Source organism: Rhipicephalus microplus, chromosome X (assembly GCF_043290135.1).
Source record: "Rhipicephalus microplus isolate Deutch F79 chromosome X, USDA_Rmic, whole genome shotgun sequence".
NCBI classification, from domain to species: domain Eukaryota; kingdom Metazoa; phylum Arthropoda; class Arachnida; order Ixodida; family Ixodidae; genus Rhipicephalus; species Rhipicephalus microplus.
Window position 1 is genome coordinate 344,112,281 of NC_134710.1, and position 15,353 is coordinate 344,127,633.

The 15,353-nt window shown below is 41.2% G+C and overlaps 1 protein-coding gene across 1 annotated transcript in view; it reads left to right on the forward strand.

Annotated features, from left to right (window-relative positions):
• The first annotated feature begins 2,069 nt into the window (after window positions 1-2,069).
• Window positions 2,070-15,353, forward strand: part of LOC119161164 (stearoyl-CoA desaturase 5) — a 33,047-nt gene continuing 19,763 nt past the window's right edge. Inside the window, exon 1 of the mRNA XM_037413515.2 lies at window positions 2,070-2,252. Within this exon, the coding sequence (XP_037269412.1) occupies window positions 2,244-2,252 (9 nt within the window). The 5' untranslated portion in view covers window positions 2,070-2,243. The remainder of the gene's footprint in view (window positions 2,253-15,353) is intronic.

Genomic DNA, 15,353 nt, shown 5'->3' on the forward strand with positions numbered 1-15,353 from the left:
GATGACATATCATTTCATGAGTTTTTATAATACAACCCTCAAAACACTAATTCATGGCATGCTAATTCATGTCGGGTTCGTTTTGTAGCTCTTACGATGTAGTTCCTTTTTGTTGCAAAAATAATAAGCTTAAATAATCTCTTTGATGTTAGCCGCTACTCACTTTGACCTATCCACCACTTATCAAGAATTTTAAGCTCTTGTCTCTAACTTTTTCCTGTGTCATAACTTAGCTAAATTTATGCTATATAAAATGAAGTTTGGTACGTACGTAAGTGCTTGAATTTCTACCTTCTGATTCTATCAGACGCCCACATGGTTACAGAGTGACATTTCTTGAGACGAGGATTCATCGTCGCATGTATTCTCCCGCACTAAGGAAAACCTGCCACCACGCCATAATGTGACTTCAGCTGAGTGATATCACCACATGTACCAATTTTCCGCCCATTTCCACCCTTATACGACCAAAAAATCTGTTCCTTGTACAGCCCTTTATTCAGTTTTACACCCCACAAACTCAGCTCAATTGTACTCCGTCACATCGCATAGTCCTCAGTTAAGTTTTAATAACAATAGTTGTTGGACTAGTTGAATCAGTGTATCAACATAATATATCCAGCCAAAAAATTAGCGTACACAGGAAACTGAGAACAAGACTGAATAGTGGCTCGACTACCGACTGTTTATTTAGTTGGCAGTCGGTGTCAGTAAAGTTCACAAAATATTCACTCTCAGTAAAGTGTGCCGCAGGCCCAGATTTGCTGAAGTTCTGATTTAGTGAGATTTCCTCGGTCTAAGGCTTTTCACACTGACCTAAAGCAGGCATCTTCTGAAACATACACGATAAGAGCGCATCCCATTCTCGTAACAATCCATAAGAATGGTTATGTGCCAGCAATATAACATTCCCTTTCTATCTCTGCATTTCCATGTTTAGAAATGTTGTTAAACACCTTCCAAGACAATTAGAGGTATTATTTATACAGAAAACGCCAGGTGATGATATAGCCTGCGTCGCAAAAGGATAATCAACCGTGGGGCATGGTTTTGCTGGGCAAAAATAGCTATGTTTCAGCCAAGATATATAGCGATAAGTGCCTCGAAAGTAGAAGGTTTGGCTCGAAGCTCAGCGTATGCACACTTATGAGAAAAGCGACGCTTCATTCTGCGTCGTTTTTATCTTTCTTACTCAAATGGTCATCCTCATTTGCACTTTCATGCATATCACTGCCACACTGTGAGCCGTAAGTGCCGCTTATTGAAGTCTCTAGCTTTCCCTTTTGTGCTTGGTTTTCTGGCAAAAAAGAATGCGTCATTTTTATTTGTTTCAATACGAGATTATGCTGGCATGACGATGCGTCCCCGTAAAGGTGCTTCGCTTCTCAAAGGTACTAATTAAAGGACATTATAGTGCCCTTTATAATGTACCCTTTATAGGGTGTCATATAATGACCCAGCTATAGAGCAAAAAAAAAACGCCATTTCGACACGGGGTGTTCAACCTCGTTTTCATATGCGTGGCATCACTTCAGGGGAAATGGTATTTTTCTTTGTCTCACACAGTAGCCTGCACGCACGCACACACCGTGCAGTGAACTTGCATCGAGGCAGGTAGGAGAGAGTTGCGTGTGTCATATGCGCGCACGCACGAAAACGCGGGCAGGTGGCGACGCGGAAAAACCTGCGGTCACAAACGAGCACGTATGAGCGAGGCGGGCAAATGACACTGATCTCTTTTTTTATTTTCGTTGATCTTCCCGCGATACGGCGTTTATCAGCTTGAGTTGTTCTACGGGGGAGAGTAGTTGAAGAAGAGATACAGCGAGAAAAGTGAGGGACTAACTGCGACCCTAGACCCGCTTTTGGCACCTTCCGTAAAAACGAACAGGTCGTAATGAACAGATGAAAAGAACAAAAAGGGAAAGCGAAAGAAAGCTAGCAAGGTGGTGGCAATAACCGCAGCTGTGCCCCGCTACTGTAAAACAATGGTTGATTTCAGGCGCACACGTCACAACATGCTAAGACAATGAAGAACGCACCGCCACCTCAGAAATGGCGGAGGGGGTAGCTCGAAAAGTGGAGGAAAGAGTGATGAGAGGTGACTAACGAAGGAAAAGTTATAACGTTTGCGCTCGCACCCCAAGTGGTCACATTTTGTGAACGTTCGCACACGGCGCCTCGAACGGAGTTTGCACGCCACCCTGTGTCCGGAGTTTTACACCCGACGCCGCCTGTACACCATGACAATGGTAAGATACGTGACGCGCTTCAGTGTACTTATGAAACGGTGTTCGAAAGTAGGTAGCCGTCGAAAAAGAATTTCAACTGCTCGGATTGAATTGTGAAACGTGCAGGCAGACTTTTCCCCCCCTTTTTTTTCTTTTCGTCCAGAAAGAATGGTTAAGGCAGACGCTGACAGTGGATAACAGCAAATGACTGTTACTCTTAAGCAGAACTGCTTGAGGCTATGAGAATGAAATTGAGAGGGCTATTAACCATTAGTACATCCGAGAATTATTTGAGTAGTGCGAGTCTCTGTGGTTCCCCTTCTAGGTCACAGAATAAGTTAACCTCTGTTCATTTAAAGAAAACGCCGGACGTCCCTTGCTCACAGTGATCGCTAACTTCAGAAAGGCGCTAATCAAAATAATTGCCTTCTTTAGTTCCCCTGTGGCATTGTACACGACAACTGCTCGCTATTTTGCTCAGTTTAGCCGTTTGGCCACTACTCGGCACACTGTGATCTTCATCTGTACGAAGGCGCTTCAATTTCTGAACGTGCATTACGACAGAAGTATAGTGGCGAATAGACAACTCGGCTTCCGGCTCATCAGTAAGCTTCATCGGTGATGCGTGAAAGAGTTAATGGACGAGCATCGTAGTGTGGAACCGTCAACAGTTTCACTATGAAACCCTTATTGCCAAACGCAAGCATGTTTCGCAAACCACGCGTATACAGGAGTTTTGTGGCGTTCAGAAGTTTAGATGTGCAGTAACGCAGTTGCAAGATTTTAGATAATTGGCCCAGTTAGTACATGATTGTATAAGAAACCAGCAAGGAACAAGTGGCATAGGAAAAGAAAGCGATAGGACGAGTTGGATCCGGCTTCATCCTGTTGTCTTCTTTTTTCTACGTTTGTATTTCCAAGCTGTTTTTTTTTCTGATATACTCAAACATTATGTGTTTCCGTAGACTGTGTTGACTGCGCGTGGAAATATATGAGATATTAGAAAATTATCTATGGACGTTGGAAACACGATTGGAGGGGAAGAGTGGCATAGAGACAAGTGGAAAAACTTTGTATTGCCACCCCTAAATTTCCATTCGTCATTACTTTGTTCTCAAATTGGGTTTAAACCACAATACGCGGGATGTTGGAATTACCATCAGCTGCGCATGATTCGCAGTTCGAATGTGTTTCTGCCTCATAAAACATAATATTGAAACCTCAAGATTTTATTCGCCAAGAATCCTCCATCCAACAGCTTATCATGAGCTAACACTATTTAGCTCATGAAAAGTTGAAGCTAGAGTGGTAGGGGGGACTAGCTGTCAAAGCATGTATTTTAGGGTAACTTGCAAAGCAATGTAAGAGTGCTGCGCTTGTTTATAGTGTCATAAATGTGATAGATATGCTTTGCAGTGGGTCATGTGTCGGCATCAGTTTCATCTGAACTATAGCGATAAAAAACATCATTGAGCTTCTATTGTTCATACATGGCTAAACGTTGAAAGCATCTCAGATAATATATGCACCTGATGGCAAACTGAGACTAGGCGTACAACTTATAAGCTAGATGCTAGAGGCAAATGTGCGGTTCATTATCTGATTGTATATGTATAATAGTTGAACGATTACATGTGCGTTCGCGGCTCGTTGCCTGCATTAGTCTTACCGCCCTTTTCGTGTATTCTGGTGCACCTGTTTGGCGAGAGTGGCGAATGATCTTCCTTCTCACATTGGTTCCATCATTTCTGCTCGTTAACAATGCTTCAAATTGTATGAAGGAGCAGCACATTTTTTCTCTTTAAATTAACTGTTCTTATTGAAAAGCTCGTAATTTTATGTTCGAGTCAGTCTTATGGATTTAGGTGTTAAGAATTTTGTTGCATAGCCAGTGCCGACGTTAGACATTTTGTAACGGATGCACACAAATGCATGTGCAATAGTGTTTCGACACCTTTTTGCGCGCTTCAACCAATGGCACGTGTGCGAATGATATACAAGTGTGTGATCTGCATACAAAAGTCTCGCCTGCAAATAATGCACGCATCGATAGCGTGCTTGTTAAGCCGTGTTTTCTGAATAACTTACACCTACAGTTTCTGGGTGTCTCCAAAAGAGCCACATTTGCAGATGTCCTGGTTGTGAAGCTGTTCTCGACACATACGCCGTAAACCGACGAATGATACTTGAACTTCATTAGAGCAGAATATACGCTAATCAAGAGAATAATTTCTAGCACAATAATGACAACTCATAGCCTGAGTTTCTTGGTTTATTGCGCATGCTTGGTTAATCTCACTATTAAAGCGTTGTTCAGTGTTGCACCGTTTACACGAACGTCCCGCTCAAGGCAAACAGCGCCATAACAAAGTGACTGGATCCCGGAAAAAGTTTCATATAATATCGCGAAAAGTGGGCAGCCAAGAAGCGTTGAGGTTCCCGTCGTGTTTCTACTTCACCGCGTACTTATAGACCACCACAGCATGAAGCACGTTGTTGCCTTGTTTTGCAACAATTAATATAGTACTCCACATTGCATAGACGGCAACTACAGTTGAGTCTGTCAAACTATTGCTCCCTATTTTTTATTATAAGGGGATCTTGTCCATAACCGGTTGTAGTTGGTGATTCTCGGTAGCTGAAATTACCGACAATATTTTCTGTATGAGGTTCTCTGTTGTTGCCAGTGAAACAATAGTGGCCTCGTATTTTGAGAGTTTCATAATCTGTAGACTCCCACACAAACATCTCCAGATTTTTATGAAAATATTTTTTTCTCTCTTTCCAGATAGACTGCAAATATTTGCTTACCACATTGAGAAAATGCATTGGATGACCACGTAGAGCTCAGGACGAACGCGTAGAGACGCAATTAGCAGCACCAATGAATAATCTCGCGCAGTTACAGTCAAACACTTAGCTTGTGTAGACACTTGAGGCGGTCACTGTATAACGCTGGTGAAATAGAGAGGATGGTGCAGCATTCGAGAATGGTCTTGATCTGTCATTGTTTTTAGACATGTTGAAGTAAGCCTTAATCTTGCCATTCCACAACAAAAAGGAAAGAAAAGGAAAAAATAAACTTCCGTACGAACAGTGAATCACTGATACTTATAGCAAGGTTCAGTGTATCGCTTGGACACATCCAAAGGTTTTTAAAATGACGCGGGTGTGACAGATCAGTGTGACGCAGCAAACGACGTAGATCTTTTTCGCCAGAAAGTTTCGTTATCGAGTCGCCTCAAATAAGCGGTAGGTGGTAAACGCCATCAGAGGAGTAGCGCAGAGAGGGTGGAGTGCTACTGTATACAGTAACACTCCACCCCCTCCCCTCCTGATGCTGTATTTCTTACATATATGTAACAGGTACGGCGTCATGACTCACAATTCTCTGCAGAGGGTGTGCATTCGGTCTTGTTGGTTTGTGATTATGCGCCAAAATAGCGCTAATAAATGGTACGAAGCGAAAGAAAACAATGGTGCGCGTTCTTTTGATTCGTCGCGTCTTGCAGCGCTGCTTCCAGCACATGATCACAATGCTTTCGTATAATAGTGTCGCAGGGAATAGCGCTGTCAGTGACGGTACAGGTGCTGCATCTCAATGGTTCATGTCACGAGACCGACGGTAAACCGTTGGCGAAGTCTCGCCAGGCGTCTCAACTCGCTGGCTTGTAGGAGGAAAATTGTTAGGTGTGTCTCCACCATTATAAGGATGCGTGCACGGCCTAATTCTAAGAATAAAGAGATTTTATGCTAGACGTGCCGAAGACTTCACTTGAACGGCTAAAATTTGTTAATGAAGGTTTCTATATCCACTCCTTCTGCGAAATATGATGGAATGTTTTTGCTTATACGTGCGCCAAATTTATCACACTTTATCCCTTTACATTGGACCCTTCCTTTGCAAGAAAGCCCACTTGACAGTATGTTGGCTAGATAATTTATTTTTAAGTCATAATAATCAAAGAATGAGTAAGTATATAGTTAATGTGTAGTACCTATTTTTTCTTTTTTATTTAGAGCGTTGAATGATGGTATTGCAAAATGTATCCAATTTGATTATTCACAGCACGCAAGACAGTATTGTTGGCGATATGCTAGAAGCCCGTGTACTTATACTCAGGTATTGGTTAAGGAACATCTGGTCGTCAAAAATTTCGGACCCCCTCCTTTCCCTACAGCGTCTCTTTATGTGGAGTTGTTGGCACGTGAAGCCCGACAATTATTACGTATAGGAGATCTTGTTATGCAGGGCTGCCAGAAAAAAGCTTGGCGAACGACCCGTCAAACGTTTCAGTTGAGTCTTCAGCTAGGTGTGTCTCCTGTAGCGATAAGCCACAAAAGAGAGTAAAATCAAACAAGTCAGGCATGCATGGAGTTGCAATAACTTGAAGGTACGCGTTCGATAGATGCAAACAGCCTTACAGTAAGCCACAAGCACGCTCAACAGTTATTCAGTAGCTCCTGAAACATGAGTGTCCTTTTTGACCGTACAAGTATAGCAGGGCGGCCGGAGTATGCCCGGGTATGACTTGTGCCCGCTTGACCGGTATGTGTCCAGCGGTGGGGCCACCCACTGGTAAAGCGGGTGTTCACTATACTTTTGTTAGCACTGCTTGGAAGAAATGGTGAAAAGAACAGGCATTCCTAAATATAGACACAAGATTTTGATTACTAAGAAAAGAAAAAGAGAACAAAAAGAAATAGTGTTAAAAGACGCTCACACTTAACCACAGACCACAGTATTCCCAAGTTTGGTTAAAACAATGTCAACACGTCCCACGAAAATAATACTGGAAATGGCATATTATTAACGGGAAATCATGCGTGGTGATACTGCTGGAAATGTTGAAGATGTGTGACGTAATAGCATAAAAGATGAGATTTAGTTGGCATTGCATAATCAAGAATGTAACTGGGCTACTTGAAACCTTAAGACTGAGGATTACAAGAGCGTACTTTTTGAGGTGCCAGCCAACGCTAAGCTTTGTCTGCTCATTCAGTTTTGGTTCACGTCCAGAACACGGCAGTCACTATTTGGTTCAAACCGCCAATACTTCGGTCCATGCGCGTTACACAACGCTTAAACGTTCCGTCATCTCTTTGAATCATCCACAGCTACCCTTGATTTACGATTGTGCGAGTGAAATCTAGTACCGTCTCATACAAAACCTATTCTGACAGTACAAACGGCTGTATCTTCTCTTGTGTTCGTCTTTGCACGTCTCTATTCCTTCATGATGAATCCTTACCAACTAGTTCAACTATCAGTCATTCGCCGCTGTGTATTGTACAGATTGGATTCGAAGGCGCTAGTCAGTATTCCACGAACCACTAGTCGCACTAAACCTTGTCGCTAAGAATGAAAGACCTCCGACAGAAGAAACGGGCCCATTCTAGACAAAACGTAACGGGCACTCCCTCAATGACTCACGGCCAGGCATCTTTCATAACAACGGTAATTCTTTGCGTCCCAGTGTGCTAGGATAGGCAACGCCGACAGCCCTCATTGTGAGAAACAATGGCCACCAGTGGAGTTAAAAAATGTAACCTTCAGACGAAGAATACGCGTACCGTACCAGACCTCGGTCATCCTGCCAGACGGTGTTATATTGTTAAAAAAACTTGGGACGCCAGCCAAAAAACTAGGGTGGTTCTCGGTTCGGGCTCTTTCATTTCTGGCGTCTCCTAAAGGAAGTGTTCATCGCGCTTCGCTGATCGAAAAAAAAAGAGAGAGAAAAAAAAACGAAATGCAACAAAGACTTTTGTCTTTTTCGTCTCACTTGCATGTTAACCTCCTCCAGTCGTTGTAGTGTGACTAGCATGGCAATAATTATCATCATGGTTACCGTGCTAGTCGCAAGATGACGACAGGAGAAATAACGCAAGAAGTGAAGGGTGATTTTTAACTCGCCCACATGAAAACAAGACGCTGTTTCGTATTCGCTCCTATGGCTTTTATGGGCAAGGCGTTTTCTCCCGTTTACACAACTCATAGGGAGGCCAAGATATATGTGGAATCACTGCTTTTAAACAAGCCAAACATTTTTTTGAGGTGCTGGTTTATTTCAAACTCGGGTCTCACTGAATTACAACACGGGACACAAGAACGTCTAACAGCATATAGACACGTCCTGCGAGAAATTAGGTAGCTTTATTTTCTTTCTAGAACATGTTGTTTGGGTTGTTGGTTGATGCTGAAGATAGGTGAACAATGCAAATCACGCAGATGAAAAAAGAAGTGGACAGGAAGATGCTCTATTCTGTCCCCTTCTTCTTCGTCTACATGGCTAGCGTCTTTAACCTTTCTGTAACTTTTTTAATGCTTCCTTTCAGGCTGTGAAAGCAGTCTGCGCAAAGCAATTATTTCGAAAACACCTATTCTGAAAATATGTTATTAAGCACAGTAACTCTCAGTAAATATGCTGCATGCTGGTCACCGAAGAAGGTTCCGATGCATGGTCACATAGTAACAATTTCGCAGTGACCAACTTTGACTAAAGTCACAGCTTTCACTCATTTTAAACGATATAAGCTGATTTATGCCGGGCGTTGCACTATAACTTCCGGTATTTAGCTTAGAAGTATTTGATATTCATGATTCTGAGAATAAGAAGCCGCAAAGAAAAATTTGACAGTATTTCTTGTTGTCTTTTTTCAATTTCTCACGTTCTCCTGAGATACATTCATTTAATTGTACACTTTTTTAAACACTATAGTTCAGAGTTTACAAAACTGCACCGCAAAGCGCTAGGACCAGCAACAATGCTGTTTCTGGCTGTAGCAGCTGCTGTATCCTTTGTTTCTAGAGGGAAACTAGCTCAGAAGTCAGAGAACCTTAAGGAAAAAGGAGCAACCGTGTAATGCGAACTAACTTCTTCATATATACAACAACCCTTACATACAAGGTATGCGAAGAATAAAGGTAGGATATCTGCCCCCTCATGACGGTATTAGTGGTCTAGACAGAGTGCAGCTAATAAACATCCACATTGCCTGTTCCAAATCAGCTTGTCAAACATGACGGACGCTCACAAAAGCCACAAAAGTCCAGCAGAGGCTTGAGTGAAACAGTCGATGTCTATTGAATGCAATGCAGTAGCATAGCATCTAACATTCAGTCGGCTGAGAACGTAGCTTTACACGTGATGATTGTCTTCAAAAGCATTGTGTTTGTGCACTAGAGAATATTGGTCCCCTTTCTGGCACAATTATAAATTCATGAACTATGTTTATTATAAATTGCTCTCCGAACCCGAAATGCGTCGTCTTATACCGTGGTCACAAGGGCTATTTTGACCATCATTATATATATATATATATATATATATATATATATATATATATATATATATATATATATATATATATATAATGAGATATAACAGACAGTAATGCCAAGGAATGTACAGGGGAAGTTATTAACATTAATGGAATGTAAATAAGAAGAAAGAAAAGTGGATGAAAAAATTACCAACTGTAAGCAGGAATCGAACCTACGACCTTCGAAGGTCGTAGGTTCGATTCCTGCTTACAGTTGGTAATTTTTTCATCCACTTTTCTTTCTTCTTATTTACATTCCATTAATGTTAATAACTTCCCCTGTACATTCCTTGGCATTACTGTCTGTTATATCTCATTATTATTGTGTTAAAAACACGGAAAAACGAGCCCTTAGGTATACACTTCTTTCCCTTATATATATATATATATATATATATATATATATATATATATATATAGCAACGTTTATTACACTTTTATTTCTAGGTGGTCCATGACAAACGCGGCTGGTGAGACTCCTCAAGCTCGGTGATAAGTGTGCTACCCTAAATGAAGAATTCACTCAAGCAAAGCTCAGCGAAATAAATTAAACTTTCCCGGAGTCAGTCATAACTTATAATGAATAACTCACAGGGTTCGCCTGTGAGTTATACATATGCCTAAAACGACTTCAAAACGAACGCCAATTTCCCCTTCTTGTTCTTTGGTCGATGTATTGATCCTCGCTCACACCCTCTGAAAACTTTCTGAACGATGTCATACGATGTCAAGCAATTGCGTTATCATGTGGAGTTACGTTATGTGACGTCATGCTAAAGTCACAAAATTTAGCGACATGTGGTGTCATCGTGGCATCATAAGTGATGTTACATTAATACGTAATGGTGATTTTCTGCATCCCTCGTTTTGACTTCGCTGACACATGACGCAGACGGTCAATTTTCACATTTGATGAGGCATCGGAGGCCTTCGCCTTTAAGATGCCCAGCAACAAGTTTTTCATTACCGATAGATTGGCTTCATTAAAGTAGTTCATCGTCTTCTGAAGAGACCACTGCAAAGATTTTTTTTAGAATTCAACACTGTACTAGTGGAGGTATTTGTCAGACCCTGTAATTGCTTCCTCTCTTGTTTTGGTCCTACGAGCGCGCTGGAAGTGAAGCAGGCAGGGATGGCAAGGGAAAAGAAAGTTACGGCATGCACATACCACGACTTTCAGTTTTCCTTTTCTTTTTTTCCTTTTTTTGCTTCGAACGTGTGGCTTACTTCAAGTGGGATAGGCAGCGTGCACGTGGCGGCCTTTAGCGACGTCGGCGGCAACTATGTAGCTCACGATGTTGAAATTAACCAATGTTCGTGAATGTGGGTATATGGTGTGACCATTTGGATATATGGCATAATTTATAGAAAAAAAAGGAATGCACATCAGCTACACGCAGTACACGTCTAGCAAAAAAGGGGCATACAGAGAAGGGTACTTCAGCTTCACTAACGTGAGTCAGGGGGGGGGGGGGGGGGCATGCAGTGTGGACCGATGTTTCCCACAGCAAAAGTTTAATCTTTATTTTTTTACTCCCCATCGATAAGATAACGCACCATCATCTTGGGCATGTTTGTGACATTTTTTTTAAAGATACAAATGCAGAAACCGAAACTAGGATAAATTTCACAAAAGCGTAAAGCGTGCCTAAGTATCTTTAGCTTCTGAAGCATTGGGAACCAGAATGGGCAATTCCTAATTGTATCGGGAACTGAAAAAGGCAGTGTCTCATAAAAAAATTAGCAGAATGCTACTCTGTAGCAGTTCACTGACCCACATTCATTAAACCATTGCTGCATCAACAATCATGATCAAAACAAGCAACATGTTTTTATTCGATATGTTTAATTTAAGTTCCATAGCTCCTTTGATATCATGTTTACGTTCCACAATTAGTCTATTCTTAGCGCAAGTTGCAACTTGCTAATGGACAATGTGGTAGTGTAGAACTCGAAGCTGAAGAGTGAGTGGCCGACTTTTCTCCTTTTTTTTTTTGCCTCTCAGTGTTTGTTTTCGAGCTTAGCGCTACGGAACTATGGCCTTCTTTCGTTCTAAGATGGTATATTTGAAATAAGAGGCATATGAAATGAAGAAATTGAGAACCTATTTTTGGCTCAAAGATCTATTACTCGAACAAGCTCAGAAGATGAAGAGCTGGAGCACCTTTCAACGACTTCCATGCATAGATGTCAAGAACAAGAAAACACTGTTGACTGTCTAGAATAATGCACATTTCGCCAGGAAGGACCACTCGCTCTTCAAGTCTAGTAATCGCCATTAAAGCCATGCGACGAAGCACGACATCGACGTAAGCACAAGGATGGTGTTAATTTTGTCGCAAAATATTTCTATACCATACGTGGGGAATCATTTTAGACCTATTTTACGAGCTCATTCAAGTCCAAATAAAACGTTGCAATTTATATAAGCCAAATACAAACTTTACTCCTGAATACCGATAATATTTGTTTATGTAGATTTTAGCTACAATAGTGTGAATACCACTAATATTTGGTTATGTAGATTTTAGCTACAATAGCTTTGATGTATTTAGGGGAGGGGAACATACTGGAAAAAAGTTGTTTGAAGAGGGCCGACCACATTATCAGCAACAAAAAAGCGCATTTTTCTCAGCGTCAGTTAAACTGCATTTGCATCATTAAAAAAACGTCTCATATGTTTCCAAAAGTGCCGTTTTAAATAGGTGACTTTACTATAGAGATTCACGTTTGTGCCTCTAGTCTTAGATAAAAAATTGAGCACCTTCGAAGTTTTGTGGGAAAGTCAGACACCGCTGCCATAGGCCAAACATTGCTTTAGGCAGTGACGATCGACCTGACACTCATAACTTGCATAGTATGAACCGGTGGCGAGTAGCCTGATTCACCCAATTTTTGTAGCGCGTAAGCGTTTATCATGGACCTTGAAAACACGACAAGCTGAGCCCTTATGGCGCTTGGACCTTAAATCAGGGAACGTTTTTGAGCTGACTTTGCAAATTATTTGTGAATTCCAGGTCGGGTACTGCGCCATAATGTCTGGCTCACGTGTTCTTGGGAGCCTCGAGTACCGTTCGGCCCAGTGCTACCACTGAAGTTAGACCAAGAAAGCGACATAGAAGTGATATAGAGAGAATTCTGCCGGCGTATGCAGGGCACCAGTATGATACTCTGTAGAGAGAATGGGATTGAGGAAGAAAATGCTTAGGAGCAAGAAGGCAGAGAGACAATGGAAAAATAGGAATATACATATGGTCGTGGTACGTGCTCAAGTTCCCAAGTGTCACTAGATCTAGGAGAAATGCTTGGTCCAATGCATTCTCTTTCACATCAACGTCTACGTTTAACATTTTTATGCAATGCATGTAAATCGAAGATATAAGGTGCCAGAATACTGCTAGTGTGTGCGTGAGTTTTAAAGCGGCGACTGTGGCTAGGAACATGCCTCTTGCGCCAGCTCTGCCCTTGTCGTGATGTCTTATTCCGAGTTACTATACTCGCGAACAAATTTTCTTGGCAATGAAGGGAAACCTAGGGGACCACAGCTACTAAACATGTACTTTTCCGCGAAGTAGTCCGGTTTGGCCAGAGTTTAAAAGGGCGGCCGTGTTCCAATAACTACATTACATACAATTTGCATCGTCTGCTTAGACAGTAATTTGGGAGCCCAAGCCCCTTCAGAGATTCGTCGGAATAGTTGCATGGCGACAATCGCTCCCCTGAATGCAAAGACGCCATTTTGACTGTGAGGTGCACGTCAAACGTGCACACGTGCGACAACGCGAAATGACACTGGATAAAGTAAAAAAAAACAAATACATCCTTGGTGCGTGCTGCGTTAGTTTATAAAGAGTATCTCGTGGAAGATAAAGTGATATTTTTATGATTGAGAAAACACGAAAGCAATTGTGGGATTACAATCTTCAATGGTGGCTCACGCCCCCTTTTTGTTCGCCGTAGCCTTGCATTCACTTTGAGTAAAGGATACCGTAGCAACCGAATCATTTTTGGAGAAATATAAGCGCAGCTGTGATATAGGATATGCGTAAAACGAAAAAAAAAGAAACTGTCATGCGCGGTGGTTTTGAATTGTTTTCAAAGTATATAAACCTGGGCCCATAGTAAAAAAATGTCTTGTTGTGGAAATTTTCAAAAAAGAATATTTGCGGCTGTAGCGATGCGGGACATATCACTAGCGAAGCCGGCTAAGCTTTAACAGAGTTTTGAGGACACTGACCTAACTTACTAGGTCTAAACCAGCCTACATCAAAATGAATAAATTTATTCTTCCGATGAAGTGCTACAAAACGCATGTGCATGTGCTTTCATCGATAAGACCCAACAGTCACTTCCCCTTACACAGGTAAAAAAAAAAAATATATATATATATATATATATATATATATATATATATATATATATATATATATATATATATATATATATATATATATATATATATATATATATATATATATATATATATATATATATATATATATATATATATATATATATATATATATATATATATATATATATATATATATATATATATATATATATATATATATACGTTGATTGTTGAAGTGGGCCATACGAAGACCGAAGACTCCAACTGTGCACGAGATCCTCAACGACATTTATCGCAATGCTTCAATTCATCCAAGCCCCCAGGTTGCTGGTGCCTAACACAGCCACGAGTAGCACTGAAACAAAAACTTGAACGAACAAATGTCGCGTAGTCTGCAAAAATGGCACTGAAGAGGCGAATAAAGGTTCAGCTCGGTTTTATGTGAGTGAAAGCACAGGGGGGGGGGGGGGGGGGTCACTGAGAACAGTCAGGAACGCGCTTGAAACAAGTGAACGGGTTTTTCTGTATGAATAGACGACGACACAACAATAAATGCCACGAATATAGCGCCTATGTAACTCACATGTTCAGAGCCCGTTTCCACTTCTCGTTCATACGAAGGGAACTTTGTTACTTTTCCTTTCTCAAAAAGGAAGAAAATGAACACGCGCACGCATGATTAACACCGCCCAAGGTTCGCGGTAATCACACATGCGTGCCTCGAAGGATGCAGGTTGGAGTCATTATATACGGTGTTGGCCACATAAATTGACCTTGAAGAGTGCTGGTAACCTTGTAAAAAACTGAAGTTCAGTAGAATGAGCCTGGAGGATCAAATATTTATGCGCAATATTACAACAAGCTGGTCATCGTCCCACAGTTTTTCAAGTTGTAATAAGAGTCTTCCCCTGCAAGTCTGCAACAGCAGAAGGCTGTATTGCCTATGACCACCTTGCAAGGAGATCAAACCCTCAATTTACAAGCCGCATGAGACGTCACTCTAGAGGCCTTTGTTTCTAGTAGGCAACAAATGAAAGTCACGATGAAATTTTTAGTGCGTGAGCTCTCTTCCCTTTGTTTTTTTTTATAATCTAACACATAGTATAAAGATGTAACGCATAGGCTTAACGGCTGCCATCACCAGCAGCAGCACTACCGAAGAGTGAAGTAAGACTTTGTGGTACGCAAAAGACTAAACAAAAAAATAAAAGCCCGAGGGGAAAACCACTGCCATTCGAACTTCCTATATAAATCTAAAAAATAGTACAGTTTAGAGACAGTGACAAAAAAGTACGAGAAACCATTCCAGTGGTAAGACTATTGCGTTGAAGTCTTCAAAGAAAAAATATTAGCACGTTAAAGGTGAGTTAGTAGCACAGAATAAAAATATCAAATGAGTGTGTAGAGTACGACTAATCAATGTTAAAAATATTTGACTGATATAT